Genomic DNA, 20,088 nt, shown 5'->3' on the forward strand with positions numbered 1-20,088 from the left:
AAATATTTCATTATAATATTTAAAAACTAGAATAAATTTCATGCGATAAACGTTTCAATATCGGTACTTGCAAAAAGCTGTGACAGTTTGAACACATTGACCAAAAACAGCTTTTTGAGCGCAGCGATTGTACGACGCTACCAATAATCAACCACATTAGTTTTTCGGTCTTGCTATTAGGCACAACTTTATCCATTTACTCTTTGATGTATCTCTTATGGTTTCCAAGATTCGTTCAGTGTGCATAACACTTTTAACACATTTTATAGCGTCATTTTCGTGACTTTATTCGTTTGTTTTATTCGTTTAAATATTATTAAAAATAATAATGTCAAAATTATTAATTTCTTCATGTAAAGTTTTTATTGATAATAAATGATTTGAAAGTATAATAGAATTTCGGAAATTAGCCATTGTTAAATTAAATAGAACCTCAACCTTTCTAGGATTAAAATCTTTGGGATTTGAAGGCTACACTTAAATCCTCCTGTAATAGAGTTAGTTTGTTAAAAAATAACGATGGTAAATATCCTTAATACTATACCCTACTAAATTGACTTTTACCCTAGACACATATCGTAAGTTCATTGACGATTCTTGGTTTTGTCTAAGGACCCTAAAAGTAAATTGTATTAAATTTTTGTCTTCTTTTGTTATTTGGTCTTTTAAATTTATTTGTTTTTTCATTTCGTTTTAATCATAAATAAAAGCAAGCAAGCTATTGTCATGCCTATTTAGTTATTTAGGATACTACAGATTAGGTATGTATCTCAGAGTAGTATTATTAATTTTATTAGTTAAATATATGTAGCCTAATAAGTAAATTTACATGTTGAAAAGTTATCTAATATTTAAAATTACATATATAAAAATCATTTATTTTATATACACAATTTATTAATTAAATTATTTATCTTCGACTTACTACTATTATCTCTAATTCATACTTTTATTCAACAAGTCATATATGTACTAATTTTTAGTTGTATTTTTTATCTTTCTTATTCTCAGAATAACAACAAATTAACTTATTAACCATACTATTAACTTAAACCAGTATGGATGGTGGAGAAAGACCTCCACTTAAAGATATATATTATATCATGCTTCTTAAATTATCACAGTTAAATTTTGCATCTATATCGTTTTTTTATCCAAATAAAAGAAAAATAGTTTGAATATATATACTACATACGTATTGAAAGTAGATAAAGTCAACAGATTTCCGAAAGTTTATTATTTAAAAATATATTTGCAAAAATACGAATAATATAATGAAAAAATTACTAGCTAATTACGTTACACACCATTGTTATACACTGAGCGCTTTTGTATGTACATTCAGTTTGCAACACAATAGAGGAAAATTAGTGCATAAAATCAAAAGCACCTAAATAATACGATCACTTCGTACATAACAAATCAGTTTTAAACACATCGCAACATGTAATCTTGGTAAGGAAACATATTCAAGTTGCATTATACTTTTAGCTACAAACATAATGTAATGAGAACGACTCTGTTATCAACAGTTGTCTGATATCAGTAGGGTGGAGTAGATCCTTCCAACAATACCGTGTCTGTGTTTCAGTAGAGGCGTTAAAGCTATCTTTGTATTAGTTACTACCCTCTGACCTAGACTTCTTTGTACCCTTTGTTAATGACATGTTTAACCTACATTGGAACTACGAACATTTTAAGGTTGTTAATATAACAATCTAGAAAAATAAGTTTTCATTTGGAATTTCAAAACGTCATAATAGTCATTTAATGTTCTCTTGCCCTATATGAAGTATAAGCTGTATTCAAATACTCGATATCTCTTATGTGTAATTTATTCCTTTTTATGAGTTTTGGTTCTGCAGAAAATGAAATAACACATTAATTGCCTACTTATACCATTCTGTAGTGGTTATTAAATTCTCAGAATCATGTAATAAAAAAATGTCTTTAAATTATTAAAATACAAGAATATTTTATTAGTTATTTATATAAGTCAGTTGGATACAATGTACCAATTTTTTACACTAAAGATTGAAAAGTTTAACACTAAGATTCGGCTGTAATGACAGTCATTTTGATTATAGCCTCACAATAACAATATTAAATATAAAACATTGTTATGATCTTATGCTTAGTCGTGCAATAACGGATTATTTCTCTATTACAAATACAATTTATACGTATATAACACGCTACATGCATACGATAGCATCGTATCGTTTAGTTATCTCGATATTTTATTGGTCATCCCGAAAAAGGTCAAACCTTTTTGTATTTCATCTTAAAATATTCATCAGTATAAACTTGAAAGGAAAAACCAAAAATCCTTTGGATGTGTATTAATATATCCTTAAATAAATACCACCCACAGTTCTGTCCAAACATACGTGCCTAAAGAGGTTGTTTAACATTGTAAGTGTTGTAAGTTTAACAATGTTTCTTAAGAGAAAAACTACGAGTGTTTCACTATATTCACTCTTGAACAAGATTCATTCGTTAGTATTAGTTCGAGTTTTACTGAATTATGGTCTTATAATTTAGAGAAAACTAACAATAGTAGTGTTTTATACACTTAAAAATATGTAAAGTGCAGCAAAAGATGGTATACAAAATGTATACTTTATCAAACATTTAGTTCATGTTTATTGTAATCATCACTAAACAAGAATAGAATCTCTCTCGTCTTTAAATAATTGTAAGCTAATCTATTATACATATCTATAAAGTGTTTAGCTTATATACTAGACTGTTTGTATTTGTAATGGTTTCATATCTTGAACACAAAAAATATAGGCAAACAATCAATAAACTTACTCTTGCGAAGCTCCGGCCATTTCTCTTTAGGAACCCTGTAGTCATGATACTCGACGCCAGCATAAGCGAATATAAAGCGTATGTGCTCTGCACGGCCTCTAGCATTGAAGTAGATTAACTTGTAGTTGGGTGACATGATTTCCTAGAACAACAACAATATATATATATATATATATATATATATATATATATATATATATATACACTTGATAAACAGAAAAAGGAAGATAAGAGGTTTAATTAAAATACTTAGTAACTAGTTTAATATCTTTTACCCATATTTTTACCAACTTAATTCGTCCAACACAGAAGGTGGGAGTACTGTACTGAAGTATTGAGAGTAACCATCTATCTAAGTGCGAGAACTCCCTGCTACAGAACTCACTATAAATCCTGGAGTGAGGTCCAGTAAACCCCTCTTTAACAGTTTTTACGTACCCAGTACGTCCACTGCTTTCTGCTGCTGTGCGATTCACGTACTCAGTACATTCCGTGGCATTTCATACAAAGAAGTATATTTTGTAAGTAATTTTCTGTTTTAATAATTTCAGTTGCATATTACATTATAAAAAGTAAACTAGCAATTTATTTCCAGTAATGCGATACTTAAATAACGTCTAAATAGATATTCAACGATATTTTTCATTGGGCATAGTCACTACCCAGTTGGCAGCTGCCCACGGAACAGCTGGCCGGTTATTGAATTGTGCCGGTAATATTTACATCATATTTGTCAATATGATACCAATATTATATGTATTACATTATAGTGCCTTTGGAAATCTCTCAAGGGTATTACTATTGTAATGATCATGTAATGATTAGTTTTATATGTGAAACTCAGACATTTTAATGTGTTGGTTAACCATGTCTTCAGTCAATGGCCAGTCAGCACAGACGTTCTATTTTTTATATTATTTTACTATTATTATTTATATTATTATATTCCAATAAGAAGAGCTCCTCCTCCTTCATTGTTCTATTTTTTGTTTATTTATTGATTATCTAAATTAGGCTAAATATAATCATTTTACGTTGTTCTACAGTTTCAACTGGAGTTAACAACATTAGAGACAGTAAATCGTCAGGCTTATTGGCTACAACAATCCAGAAAATTCTGATAGTAAATTTCAAATAGACTAATCTCAAGAAGAGTTGCAAAAATTAAGGTCTAGACCTATATGAACATATTGATGAAATTGGAGTATCTGTACATATATTGAAAACAGAATTAGAGAATGCTATGAATATAGGCCTAAATACACATCCTTTTCCTTGAATTTAAACATTTCTATATCTGTATCTACAATGACATAAAAGGAGTGGAAATTATGACGGAGAGAGCTTGTAGGGTCAAAAATGTTTTTTGTGTTTTATTACTAAAACAGGATATATATATATATATATATATATATATATATATATATATATATATATATATATAATACTGAATACAGGCAAAATTTCAATTGCCAAATTAAGTCGGAGCGCGTAAATGGAGTCAAACTATTAGCACGTCAAATTGTTACAAACTGTCAACTAGATTCTGTAGCTAAAACGTACACATCAGGAGCTTTCCTCGACAATCTAAGGTTATTTTCAGCCAAATCGTGTATAATCATGACATTTTGGTCCCTTTTGTGTCGAACATGGGTGAATACAATGTAAATGTATACAATAACTAATTTCCTATTCAGGCAGCCTGTGGTATACTAATGTTGGCGTTAATCAATATCATAAAAGCTCATTTCTATTCAATGAACCAACCAGCATTGAGGAAAACCACTGCAGCATATAATACAAGAGTCCTGTGGCTACTGTTACTCAGTATATAAGTGACTGTGGAATCTAAACACAACCTTTCTCATGTGATATGCTTCCTGGAAGGCAATCAGTTATACAATAATCCGTTATATAATCAGAAGGCAAACATAATAAACCAACTGTAACCTGATCAGAGATTCCATTACCTCGCTCAATTAAGACAACGTATAGAATCTTCATTTTCAAACCCCCACTTGAATTATATTATACGTTTTCCAGGCCACCAATAAAATAATAATAATAATAATAATAATAATGGTCTTATAATAAACATTTTGTAACTAGAGTCATTACTCTAAGCTTTGAAAATGCTGGGTTCAACCTAACAAAAATGGGCACTGAATTTATCCCCGGACCCAAGTTTTTTTTTTATTTACCCGAACATCAGGCAAGAAATTATGATACTCAGAGGGAAGAGCCATAATCATTTGTCACACACAGTAAAGTTGAACAGGCCAGATGGACCATCATTAAAATACCGCTACTACGGCAAAACAAAGGTATTAACAAAACGATCCAGCGGTTCAAAACGATCCAACGTCAGGCATGAAATCGAAACACTTAATAGGTGAGAGCCGCAATCATTTGTCGTACATAGTGAGAATTAACAGGCAAGTTGTGCCATCATTTAAATATCGCAACTATAGCAAAACTGAATTATTGACAAAACTATCCAGCAGTACAACTATCCAACATTGCATTACGATGCGCAAAACTAGTATGGTAAAGAAAAATAGAATAAAACTCAACAACTGGTGTTGCATTGATCAAAAGTAAAACCACATCAGAGGAATATCGTACCTTTATAGCTGGCCCAGTATCTCAACCCATCCGAGAATTGAAATATACCGTCTTAGTCAAGTGTAAGAATTTTAATACTGTTACGGGAATTTGGGAGAATGTTCCAGATAAACAGGTCAACCTTCGGTACAAGGAAATGTGACCGAATCATCGACATCCCTAACAAAAGGGATAATAGGTGAATAGCGCCGTTGGAAAGCGGTTTGGGTTTGTCCCTTTGATCCGGCTGTTTCGCCCCTCATTAAATGAGCGGTGGGTGGGCACTGTGACCCTTTTCCAATTATCTATTAAGTTCTGGAACTGGAATGTTCTGGAAGCTCCAATAGCCTTATAAGGAGTTGTAGCGTTGCAGTGAGTGAGTTAGGCTCCAGAAGTGAACTTGTAAAGTGACAGGATTAGTGGTAATACTTGTGATCGTGACATGGATTGTGTTAATAATTATTGACTGTGTCAGTGTTAAATAGACATGCTTGTATCTAAACAGACAATATAGTTAATAGTGTTATCTTGACAATATAGATTAGTGACAGTTGTATGTACACTTGCTTTATGTAAGGGAAACCTAGTTATAAGTTTGTAAATATTGAGATTAATAAATATTTAGAGGATTCAATATTTGCGGAGCAAACATTTAAGCAAACAAACCAGTAACAATATATAAAAAAAACATTTATAACCTTCAAAGTGCTGTAATGGACGGCAACTAAAAACACAAAACAATTATCATACCCGACATTACATTTCTTTTAGCGACAACGAGGGTAGATTAAATTTCTTGAAGAGAGTGTTATTCATGTCGTAACTTATACCGATGGCAAATTTCCGAAATCCTATTATCCTATCAAACCTCTCATCGTCAATTATTATCAGTGAGCCTGAATTATATAAAAGGTTCGCCGATACACTTTGTATGCAATTCTGTTAAGGACAATATTAATTATAAATAATAATGAATTAATCAAACTCAATAAATTACTTATCGAACCAAATTACCATTTATAGCAAATTGTGGGAAAAGTAAAGATAGTGACTTAGAAATACCTCTCTTTAAATTATGGTTGTTAAATTGAGATGTTATTTAAAAATGAATATTTCATACAATATCTCCAAATTGTTCTCTGTAATAATTCAAAACCTAGATAGTGGCAAACGTTGTGTCAGAAACGTTACATCGATTGATCAAGGTTAGTTGTCAAGCACAGAGGATGTGTCATCCACCGATATGACGCATTATGAATTGAACCAGATGTTTTGAAATTTGGTATAATGTAAAAGCTTGAAGCCCAAGTTAAATTAACATTAAATAAATGCTTATGAATGCATTGATTTGAGAGTCAAGCGTATTTTTATTTAGCTTGGATCGTTAATAGAATATAACAAATTTAAAATTCAATATATTAAAACCGCAAAGATCCGTTTACCACCTATGCTGCACATAAATATTGATGGTAGAATATCACTTTTAGTTGTTAAATAAATGCCCTAGAATTAAATAACTAAACTTTTATTTTGACATTTAAAGGTAGAAAACTTAATCCAAATTGATTTTGATAAATATGATTTATAGAAGTTTTGCAAACCACATGACTAAAAAAATTAAGTAAATTATGGAACAATATAATGAGAACGAAAACAAGCTGTTCGAGAAACTTATTGTAAATACACAATAAAACGTTCTGAGAACAAGGAGAGTGTTTCTGACATAATTACGCAACGGCTTTACGTCCGCTTGACCGAGTAATGATGGTATTGACCCAGGCAAAAATAATTGTGTTCTTAGAATTGTCGCATCACAGTAAGAAGAGTCGTTTTTAAACTAACAAAGAAAGAGGATGTCTCAACACGAATGACACATTGATTACTACACGAGATGTTTTGGAATTTGGTACAGTGTTAAAGATTGAAGCCTAAATGATTAAACGTTAAATAAGTGCTCATAAAAATTAAATTAGCTGCGGAAACTTATCTATGTAAGCTTCTGAATGATAAAAATGATAAAATTTCAGCTCCCTATAAATTATAAAGCACCAAGTGCTATTTTAGGATTTCTTAAGATAATTTCCTTTTGCAGTAACCGAAGAAGTGTTACAAGGGTGTGAATGTGGACCATTGCTTGCATCCAAAAAACACACACACAGCCCCTTTTGTATCACATTGAATGTGTTAAACAATATATGAAATTGACTAAGGGATATGGGTTTGGAAATATTTAGGCACTTTAAACCTGTAAGCGGGAAGTAACATGTAGTGTAATAAACTTGTGAGAATTGGTTTCGATTTGTAACAAATTACCGTAGCTGTAATAGTGTAAGTACATCACTTGCAACCGCAACGCATTTTAGAGGTAATCCAGCTGAACGGCTTATGTTTTGAAATTCTTTCCAATCACACAAGCTTTTCTGAACTGTGCGAAAATTATTTTAGAAACCAAATTTGCCATTTAAACATATAATGTTACATCCTATTGGCGTTAGACAGACCGCAGGTGACGAATGTGATTTATAAAACAGCTCTTCACTAAACAGCAAAAGCAGTCTTTGAACCCGAGTTTTCTAGATAATAGTGGAAAGATGTTTTAAACATGAACGTTGAATATTTTAAGCCCTGTTTGAAGAGGCGTCTTTCTCTCAGTTCCAGCAAGCTCACTAGTCAACATTAATAGAGATTAAACGTGGAGAGCAAGTATTCAGACATTCAGCTTCATGGACGAAGCTATTTAAGGAAGCATTCAGCCATGTCATGACCCTACCATTTATCGTTACCTGCATCCCTTGTCTCTCTAACGACAAGGAAAATTTTCTTGTAAAATATGTTAATGTACATAAATCAACAAATGTGTAAATAAAGACTGGATTTTCAGTAATTAGAGTTTAAAAGTGCACTCGTGCTGACAAGTGATGAGAAGTGCATATTAAATGCTAGTTAATTAATGGTAGTTATTCAAGCCAGAAGTCCATGCATAATAATCAGGTATACTGTTATCATCTTAACTGCCAATTACAAGGGTCTTCTTGCTGTCGTTTAGCGCGGGTTTACTGCTTACCATGTCTCTTCTGAGTGTCTAATTTCTCTTTAATGCCTCGTTCCCTCTCCATGTTACATAAGAAATACTGTACAAGATTTTACTCTTAACGTATTCAATCTTAGATCTAATATAAAATTTTTCTCAACAAATAGCAAAAATTAAAATAAGGTCCAATGTATGATTGAAACTAGCAGTTATCCACGGTTTCGTAAACAATTTTGTCTGTATGAGCATTTCTGCTTTAAGTGAATTATATTTCCAACGCCAATGATCAGTTTGCTATCTTGCCAAGATCAAGAAAATATGTTAAAAAAATAAATTTATGGCCATTGTAATTTACTTAGTTTATAGTATTTGTTGTCCCATAGTTGATTTTGTCTTTTTCCCGATAAAAAAAATATGTATCACAGATCAGAGAAGCCTATTTCTGTAAAAAAAAAAAAAAAAAAAACTATTGTGTCTAGGAAATTAACCGCTAAAATTTTACCAAAGGAGGGGAAATTTTATTGTGCGATAACATATGTTATATAGTAAGGTGAAGTCATCCCCATTCTTGCTTGAAAGGCAACTGTAATTCATGTTTTGTTAAGGAGGGTCATTAAAATATTACAGAAAGATTATTAGATCCGCCATAGTCTGTCCAACACTGGGTGAGCGAATACGCAAGCGCTCCTCAGATTTCCATGGCATGCCCTTTGAATATGTACAAGTGCATTATTTTGTGACTCCTCATTACTTATTTTCACATTTTAAGCGAAATTCAACCATCCTAACTCAAGAGATTAACTGTTCTCTAAATTAAGAGAATTTTTTTAAGTTACCCACATGACCACTAAACAACTGATGCAGGAGAAGCAAACATACAAATGGTCAAAGGACTTCTGGAGGAAAACATAACTATCCCACTTTATCCGATACAGGATTTATAAGCCGGATACATTGAGAAGCAAGAAAAATTAACAACAATTGTTATACAAATAGAACTTGTTAAAGATGTTGTTATTTCTTATCAGAGATGAAAGATAAAAAAGAAGGATAGGATAGGAATTGTTTCGTCATAGGATGTAAAGACATCAAAAGGATAGATAGAATATTACGAGAAGTATACCTTGGCAAATGCATTTACTCAGCTGAAGGAAGGAGCAACGATCCTAACCTATGATAGAAGGAAAGGAAATATGGCGATTATCAACAAGAAGGCTTGGAAGGATAATAGCATAGGACGTACTGGCTCACTTCTAAAAAGAGGGAAAGCAAAAAAGGAAAAAAACGAGAAAGAGTTATATGATTTCATTCCAGCACCTTACATCAAATCCAGATGAGTCAGAAAAGTGTTGTTTCTCACTAATTTCTATTGCGATTGATTCTTTAACAAAATTTGTCGTGCCCATTTATATAAAAAGTTAAATAATTGACGATGGTTGATGAAAGGATTAAGTTTTTTTCTTTACCTCTATTTCCCAAAAATCGCTATTCTTTCACCTCTTTTTTCAGAAGACGTGTGTTTGAGTTTTTTTTTTTTATCAAAAAGTTGTTTTATTAAAAGTCTAATCCTTAGTTTATCATCATCAAATACATTGCAATGATCATTGTCTTAATTAATTCTACGGCAATCTTTATATCTATGACAAATATCGGAAATCCTATTATCCTTTGAAACCTCCCATCGTCAATAACAAACTTTAAACGAAGTGAAATAATGTTCGCATATGGTAAATCACTATCATTGTATTCAGCGTACATTCGGATTTGCCGGCAACCCATGCGAAGAATACAACACAGCGGCGAACCACAGTCAAGGTCGTGTCAGAATACCGACTTTACCAGTTACCAACCATATGTTGTCGGTCATTGTCTAATGTCTAGTCTCCAATTACATCCAATCCCCACTTCCATATAAAACACCCTTGTGACATTAAATTCTACTTTTACATATTTCAGCAATTCTTTTAATTCTTGTTTTTTATGTAATATATTTTAAAATAAATTTGCTATAAACTAATGTTGTACTCTGTTACTAACAGTATGATATTAATTACTATAATGTGTTTCTATTACATATTTTAAAATGTAAAAGAGAATTATGTTTAATTTGTAACGTTTTAGAACTTATCATGAGTGTTCTATTTAAGATTTTAATTAGATATATTTTTTCGGACACTATTTATATTTTAACTTTTGTGGGTATGTGTTTACTGATCAAATAACAAGGTATATCCTATGCCTAATTTGAATATTTTGTGAAAACATGGTATTGTTTAAATATATTACCAACAAATATTTTTGTTTTGCTAGACTAAAGTGATACTATTATAATATATAATTATATCATATGTATATAACTGTATTACATAATAGATTAAATAATTGTAATATATATAGACTGCTGATCCAATAATACTATACATAAGACAATCGATTCACTAAGAGGATTAAAATGTAATTTGCCGCGTTTCACAAATATGACAAGTTTGTAAAATATTCCCCAATTCAACTTCCAAATACCAACCCTCTCCAATAGCACTCTTTAGTAATCAAAAGAAATTCAAATTTCTAAATGAATTAACGTAATCTATAGCAGTATCTAATTATTTCAGGCGTACAGTTAAATGCCTTCGGTCTAAGATACTGAATTTACTTTTATAGGTCTTCCTTCGATCGAAACATAACATTTCAGAAGTTATTCTTTCGTTACCGGATCGGTGCTGTTGGCAACGACTACCAGGTTAAGTTTATTTTATATGCTTAATCTTATGAATTTTTTTTTAAACCTGATGAGGATATATTCCAATTCTCAAAACGGATAGTATTTATTTTATACAATGAGAAATGTCCAAAATGTATTTTAAATCGGTAAACAAAGAACAAATACTCTTAGCTGTTGTAAAGTAAATCAGATTTACTTGCTGTAGTAACCAATAAAGATTTCTATCAGCTGCTGTTGTTTCGCTGTTTTAGTGTAATAAAACTGAAAGGTAGTAAGGTTTTTTTCTTAATCCACTACAAGTCCATCAATGTTGCAGACCTACAACAACAATTACCTTACTACTGTGGTAACTTGTTTGTATTACTGAAAGGGAAGTTTTAAAATACTCTCTTTCAGAGAACATGGTCAGTGACAGTAAATAAACGATTACATATCGAAGTTACATCACAAGTTTACCCAGGCTGAAAACTTGCAGTGGTATCCAGTTTACTTCCATTTCAGCGGTTTCAGTTGCTCTGAGAAACTTTCGTTTGCATTGTTCCCCGAAGACTTCCAACACTTCTCGGAAAGTTTTAAATTTCATCGAGACAATTGTGTTATTTGATTTTAACGTAAAATATTACAACTAACAACACATAGCACAAACAAAACAATTTACTTGTAGTCTTTATAATCTGCACCATTAGTTTTGGTAATCAGAAATAACAAAACTAAATTTTGTTGGAAACAATTTAATATGTTTTATGTTATCGCAAAAAATTCCAGTGAGGATTGGTAGATCGCCCAGGTTTCCAATGCCGATTTCCTGTTATCTGCGCGTGTACCGCGAGTGTGCGTGAGAGCACTTCAGATCGCACAACTTCATAATTAACAGTATCCAAATTTGGCACCATATTCAAGTTTTCAGTTTTTCTTTTATTTTCTCAGGGTAATATACAACAAACAAAATCTTACATAAACGTTATAAAGAGGTTGAACACTGCAACAAAGTTTTGAACCTTTTTTAAAAGCCTTTAGTGCAATTTCATAAACTATGTAGAAAATCTTTCTTAAATCAAATAACTCTTTCACTCTGTTTTGAGTTATAAAAGGTCAGAATAAAACTACTATGAAACATTCAATTATAAAATAATATCAGTAACTAAACACCAACAAGGGCAGATTTGTTTATCTTTTAACAATAAAGCTGTTTAGTTCACAACATAAATTCTTCTTTCTATTAGTACTCTACCTTATGAACTATAAAATCCAATTTTATTAGCAAAGCAGAGAAAACATAACTCTATAAGCAATCACACATCCATATAGCCACACTCTATACACCGAAACTAGGTTAATACTCGTAGATTATTCAACTGCTACTGAATGGGGCGTTAATAAGCTATAAAACACATAGCACCACTAACAAGGCTCTATGTAATCCTATAGCAGAGGTCGTAGCTATAGGTAATGGACCAATTCCAGAATACTGTGTGGGATAAGGTTAGGCTGACAATATGTATCATTTCCACGATACAAATTTTTATCGCACAGACAATGTTGGAACACTTGTGACTGGTGTTTTCATTTGCAGCATTCATCATTCACTGCGAGGGAGGGTGTTGGCAGGAAGAATCCATTAGTGGAGGTTAAAAGCCAGCTGTTTGTGGTGAATTTGCACCTGCTTAATGTGATGTCTGTCTCTAGCTCTGAGACAGGCAGTTTTTATTGCTATAAGATATTTCTTCGATCTAGGGCATTTTAGTGAAAAGTAACCTTTGCCTTTATTACATTAGCTACAGTCCTAAAAGTACATGATAACGAAAACATTTCAACTTGTGACTGGTGTTTTTCATTTGTAGCATTCATCATTCACTGCGAGGGAGGGTGTTGGCAGGAAGAATCCATTAGTGGAGGTTAAAATACAAGCTGTTTGTGGTGAATTTGCACCTCCTTAATGTGATGTCTGTCTCTAGCTCTGAGACAGGCAGTTTTTATCGCTATAAGATATTTTTTCGATCTAAGGCATTTTAGTGGAATTTAACCTCTGTCTATATTACATTAGCCACAGTCCTAAAAGTACATGATACGATTAAAAGTAGATTGTCTAAAAATGCTGATACTTTTGTTTAAATTAATATTTTGTAATAATGATAGGTTTGGATTATAAAATACCTAAATGGAGTTCATACTTAGAACAGATTAGGTTCCGTAACCAACAAAATACACGAGTGTTGTTTTAATGCAAGATTTAATTTGTAAGAACTCCATTAATTGATACGCACAAGAGTAAAATTTGTGGAAGGTGCGGAATTTTTTTGATGTTATAATAAATAAACCAAGAACCAAAAGAAACTATTGGATGATACTGGATTCCAAACAGTGTTTTGTAGTTTAACACAAAATTAGTGTAAAATCTTTTACATTGAATTTATCTTAAGTCACAATCGATCCATTAAAAATAATTGACCATTAGTTTCACAGCTCTGTCTTGTTAGGGCAGCTAGGGTTCTTTCCTTTTAAAAGTGATTTTAAAGCTTAAATTGGTTCATGTTGAGTTGTCTAGACCCTATATACAAAACATGTGTACATAATGTAATGTTCGGTGTCTATGAAAAACGAAAACGAACTAAATTTCCTGCAATAAATGTAGCCTTGCTATTAATAAATGAACATAGACTAGCTGACAATACAGATTACGTATCTGACACTAATAAATTAATTCTACTTTTGTTACTGTCATTAAATAAGGATAAATGTAATGTTTTAGGGTTATAACATGTCATTTTACTGATATCTATGATTTAACACATGTATGATTTAACATATGATCTGACACATGTATGATTGGTGAATAAATAAATTCTAATTCTATTCTAATATAATTTTGAATGGACATTATAATATCACGATCAAATAGTCAGATTTTAATAGGATACTAACAATAACCTTTTATACATTTTTAACAACAAACAATTATGTAACATTCATAAAATAAATATAGTCCTCCTAGTAAATGGATAATATAAAGCTTTTTCGGGGTATGATTCATTAGCGCTTGCAGGGAGCTAACATAGTCAAATCAGGATTCTGAAGACGAGAGTTCCTTTTTCAGTCCAGAGTCTCGCTGATTTAGGGAGTAAAAAGGGAGACATCTCCGAATGATCTCACTTAGGAGATTGTTTTAAACTATTCATGTTTCACTCTTATGGTTTATTCACAACTAAAGGTTGAACTTCAGTACACTTCAGGACTTAGCAATGTGTAAAGTCTTTATGTTTATTTTGGGAAAATTATTAAAGTTTTACTTACTGAACTTGAAAATCTAACATTTGTAGATCCTTTTAGTTACGATCTTGAATTCATGAGAACAATTTTAAACTTCTACCACTTTTACGCCCATAATCAGAGAAAATTTCAACTTTATATTTTTAGTTTTTGTTAAAAAGTATTGTTTTAATATTAAATGTTTATTGCTAATGTTTTATTATTACAAGAGAATTCGATATGTTTTTTTTTTCAAAATATTTAATAAAAATATCTAAACACCAAAAGTGCGTTTGAACGCTAATAATTATATCTTTAAAATTAAACATTCCGTAATTTTCTAAGGATAAAAAATATGAGCTTGAGCTAAAATTAAGATGGCTCCTTGTAGAGCCATCTTAAATCAGCCTATATAAATCTTAATACAATAAAAAATCTGATAGTGAATGAATTAACCTTCTTGGGCCCATAGGCCCAAAAACTGCGCCCCAAACTAGTTAAACAAAAACACTCACCAGTAGCTGAAATAACATCAAATGTTTGACGTAAATACAGTGACTGGTGCAGCGTTAAGTGAACGGAAGAATGAATGACCCATGACAGGAAAATGGCACAATGCGTGCGACGCAGTGCTTCTGCAGGCGCACGCCATAGCACACTGACTACATAAATGACCCATGACAGGAAAATGGCACAAATGACCCATAACAAGAAAATGGCACAATGCGTGCGACGCAGCGCTTCTGCAGGCGCACGCCATAGCACACTGACAATATGCTGCGCACAACTTATGCTGCGCACAACAGGAGCCTGAGCTACCTACCAATTCCTCATGAATATGTATGCATGGGTAATCTGATTTTTAACGTGAGAGAACTCAATGCCTTGCAAGTGCCATCTCTCATTGAGAAATCAAAATAAAAAATAAAAATCTTTTTTATTGCAACGACAATGTGTACATTGTATGGCAAACGTCAATACGGGGTTTCTAAAATTCCAGGCATTCATACACACAATACACATTCATACATACAATTTTACAAACACGCCTCTTTCATTCTTCGCCAATGCAACCCACTTAGTACAGCAGAGTCAGTCTTCTAATTGGGCGGTCTCCCAGTCGAATGCCAAAAACTCACCCGCATTATAAAATGCTTGAGACACCAAGAAGCGTTTGAGGCGAGTCTTTAACGCCTTAGGCGTTGGGGCATGTTTAATTGAATTGGGCAGTCTGTTGAGGAAATGCACACCCGCTTGCGAAGGTAGGCGTTCATAAACCACCGTTCTGTGTCTCCCAGTCCGGTAGTTTGCTCTGCCACGCGTCTTATACATGTGTATGTCTTGGCCTCTGGTTAAGGCACATTTACTCATACAAAACAAATTTCCAAAATGTAGAGGCACGGCAGAGTCAACAGCTGCAATTTCTTGAAAGCTTCCTGCACGACTCTCTAAATTTGATTTTGGCGATTACTCGAGTCTGAATGCTCTCCAAAAAACGCTTTTTGGGAGAAACGTGTTTTATAGGCTTTTTAGTTTTAAGTTGTTTTACTGTATCCACGTATGAACGGAAACTACACTAATTCTGCCGCCCTGTACGGTACAGACTACAGATGACAGTACAGTCTATCTTGCTAATATTTTGTATAGAACAGTGCAGTACGTCAGCCTTGACATACACGCCCTTAATTTACAAATATTCTTAATTGAATTTTTTCTATATGTTTATTAAAACCTTTACCGCCCTCAAAATTTTGCCTGGACTACAGCCTCTATAGCCACTCCCTAAATACACCACTCTATACTACTACTACTAAATACACCCTAAATGCCTTAGCCTCGATACTGCCCTAAGGCTGATAATCTGAGACTTTACCCTCTCAGATACTATTTGGAAAACAAATGCCTTTACATGAAAAAATCTGAGCTTTAAGAATGAAATAAAATTTATATTAAATTTATTAAATATCTTCGATCGACATATTCAATAAATGACGGAGAATTAGAGAAACCTATCAATCAGGGGTGTCTGTCTGTTTGCCCACAAGATATCTCCATAATGAATTATTAAGCTACAATTTTAAGTTATAAGATAGTGATTTCCTCAATGGAATGACTTCATTTTATCTTTGAAGCCTGCTATGTGACATGTGGTTGACGTACTATACCTGGTTTATAGACGGTTTTAAGTAACTGTATTTACAAAACAGTGTTTTTCTTTCATTTTGATACCCTACAAAACTAATAATTTAAAATGAGATTTGTGCAGTTTAATGTTGTCAGACCATTCACTGACAACAAATGTTAAGTTTTGAAAAAGGTTATTGTATTCTGAGTCAAGAATATAAAGGAACGCTGTAGATCTGTCAAACTCATCGCTTAGAAACTAAATACAGAGTTAAGCTATCACTAGCCTTTCCATCCCTTAAGAACCAAGAACTAGTGAACTGTCCAAACTTGTCCAAAGCTACTCGACCCGTTGTCATGGCTACCGATAGGTGAACTCTCACAGCTTTAAATCTTTTACTCAATTCATTCGCAGTATTCTTAAAGGTCTTCTTATACGTTTCGTAGTAGGTTTATTCAAGAATTATCAACTAGGCGCTTGTTACTTATTAGACACTATCGATTAACCATAAATTAGACTGTGTGGTTTCAAATTGGGAGTCCTCCTCATTTGAATGCCATTATGTTCTTAAGTTTGAGGTCAGATAGAGATGACCATTAACATGAAATATCCTTTCTTCTTGGTTCAAACCCACAGCACACAACTGGCCGTAATCAGGAAGCTTTTTAACAGTGATCCGAATTATCCATATGATAATCATCATCATTATCATCATTATTCATCTGTTATTCATTAGATAAACTCATCGGCCCAGTAAAGCAATCTCATCAACTCGCACTCCTATAGTCTGCGATACCCAGACCCATGCTGTCACCAGATCAGAACTCCCGAGCGTCAGGTATACCCGATGTTTGATGATCTTCAGATTTCCAGGCACATTAACCCCACTATATTTCATTTATCAAGCAAAATCGCTTTTTAACTTAACATTTTTCCCACCATACGCAGTTGCAATAATCGATACATCAACATTGATATCTCAAATAAAACATTATACGATAAAACGTATACTACACTTAAAATACCTAACATGAGAGTCCTTACTATGAGAACAAGCCAATGAACAGAATAACAATACCAATAAAAATAGCTATACCATGAACGCCACATTTAATAACTCCTTCTCCTTACACCAAATGATACCTGCTACGAAATTCAATTAAAGACATAATACAAAATAATTTTGTCTAATTTGAAATGTTTCGATTTTCCCCTACTAAACCTTTTAGGGGTAAATAGGAAATGGCTATTTTTAATAAAAACTAAAACAAAATTATCAAAAAACGCAAGTGCTTATAACAAACATCGTTCATTCACTATAAATATTTTCGTTTAGATAAATCAAAACCTAATAAATTACAAAGAGGCATATATTTCAAACATATTATACCAACAGGCTACGTTCAATATAGTTTTTGCAATATATTCGTTTGCCAAATACATAATGCTTGTTTTTAAACTACAAATAATATCCAAGCTTTTGCTCAAATGAAAACGGCCATCACCTTAAAACTGTTTAGTTCAGATCAATATCTAAACATGAAAGGGATTGTTACAAATAATATATTTAAATGCCAGCCATTGCAGAGTTGTCATAGCAACAACTCTGTTTACATTTATACTCAAATATACAAATGTATTTTCAGTCTCATTAATTACACCGTTTTTGCATATAGAGTCAGATGAGATTTTCTACCTCATAATATATTTACAGTACAGACCATGTTGTAACAGTAGGCTTTATAACGATGACTGTAAAATTGTATCATGTATTTTTATACCTACGTGCATATATAGCTACATAAGCAGGATTTGAGAACACACAGAAAATTTAGCATCCATAATTTTGTGTGAGCTTGATAAAGGAATATTGTAATAATGGTGTAGTATATGAAATTTCATGTATGGAAAATTAATGGCATCAGAATACAATAGCTAATTTTAGCCGTATTTTTAATACTCTCACTCGAATGTCCCCAATAAAAAATGTGTCATTCTTAAAACAAAACAATAATAACATCTTCCTTAGATTTGTTTTCCATACAATAAAATGGCACCATCTAATATAATGGCAGAAAAATTGTATCTTTCATTATGTATAAGCAAATAATATTAGATATATTAGCTATTGAAAATTGTTAAATGTAATTGAAAAACATTTACTAGGTACATCTTAAATAATTTAATGTTATCGGTCCGTAATACGGATTAAATACCTTATGATTAAAATCAAGTTAAATACAAAATTGAGGTGTCGAGAGGAAATGGATCGTGAAGGAAGATCTAGTTCAGGGACTAGAAGCAACGACCAGCCAGGGTAGTAGCGGGGATGAAGAGCTCTCGACCTTGTCTCATTACTGAAGCTAACACTCGCCAGTTGATTCTTAAATTAGAAAGTCTTGATATACAAGAAATAAAGACACAATTTTTGTAACTTGCCGTGATATGGTTGTTACCAGTGCCTACGAACCTCATAAAAAACATAGGCACAGTAATATGCAAAATTCAATAAGTTCAATTTGTAATAAATTAAGAAGAAATGGGTATCAACACACTCCAGTAATCTACGTTCTCAACATGTTAACGACATACAGTTTGGTTTCGTATAAAAATATGACTGTGTGTTTGTATACCACGTTTGTTTGGGTTTGTTTGTATATTTTTTTATTCATGGACACGGTTAAAGAGTTCGTCGTTAATGAGATTTGGCGTTTAGTGTAACCTGTAACTCTCAATATTTCTCAGAAATCAATCTAATCATTTTCATTACATTTTCACTATTGACAGCTCATTGGACATTTATTACCAAACCGCAACCACTCATATTTCCTCGTTCAAAACCCATTAAATAATGTTTTTGTTTGGGTAAAAATACAATTAAGACCACAATGAAGTCTGAACGGGGATTACAATTTGAGGCTATAAAAATTCAAGATCATAGCGTAAGCATCATTCTAAAAAAAATTATATTTGAAGAGATATAAAAGTTATATTGCAGTTTAAGGTGCATTTAAACCGTTATATTGCGATTTAATGAAATACACTAATATTCTTGTAATTTTTAAATGTTGCACTGTAACCAATTCCTGTTTTCTAAACATGCTGTTTAGAACTTTGGTGGGTGAGATAGGATAGCCGATGAAGCCACCGTGTTCCCAATCCTAGGATTGAAAGCGAAGCCACATAACCCTAATACCGCATTATAGATGGTACTTTTCCGGTGACACAAGATTATCCCAGAGTCAATACCAACTTGATACTGACGGGGTTCCGACAACTCATTAAATAATTTCCCTAGGGAAGATTAAATATGACCAGTGATGTTCAATGTCACTATGAGGCTAACAAGATAAGGTTTCCAAAGAACACAGCGTTTCCTCAATACAGTCTTAATGTTAACGAGATGAAGTTACCGAGAAGTCGACGCGTATATACCAATCTAGGTCTGGTGAAGTAAGACTATAGGAGTATCTGATGGAATCTGAATGCCTAAAGCAGTTATATTTACGATTCTGAAGGCTGGCGTGAACGTATTCATGGCAA

General features: G+C 32.5%; 1 protein-coding gene across 1 annotated transcript in view; it reads right to left on the reverse strand.

The window, feature by feature from the left end:
• Positions 1-20,088, reverse strand: part of LOC124359197 (glutathione S-transferase-like) — an 89,963-nt gene that overhangs the window by 22,306 nt on the left and 47,569 nt on the right. The window contains exon 2 of the mRNA XM_046811751.1: positions 2,818-2,959. Coding sequence (XP_046667707.1) covers positions 2,818-2,953 — 136 coding nt within the window. The 5' untranslated portion in view covers positions 2,954-2,959. The remainder of the gene's footprint in view (positions 1-2,817; positions 2,960-20,088) is intronic.

This window comes from Homalodisca vitripennis, chromosome 4, assembly GCF_021130785.1.
Source record: "Homalodisca vitripennis isolate AUS2020 chromosome 4, UT_GWSS_2.1, whole genome shotgun sequence".
Taxonomy (NCBI): Eukaryota; Metazoa; Arthropoda; class Insecta; order Hemiptera; family Cicadellidae; genus Homalodisca; species Homalodisca vitripennis.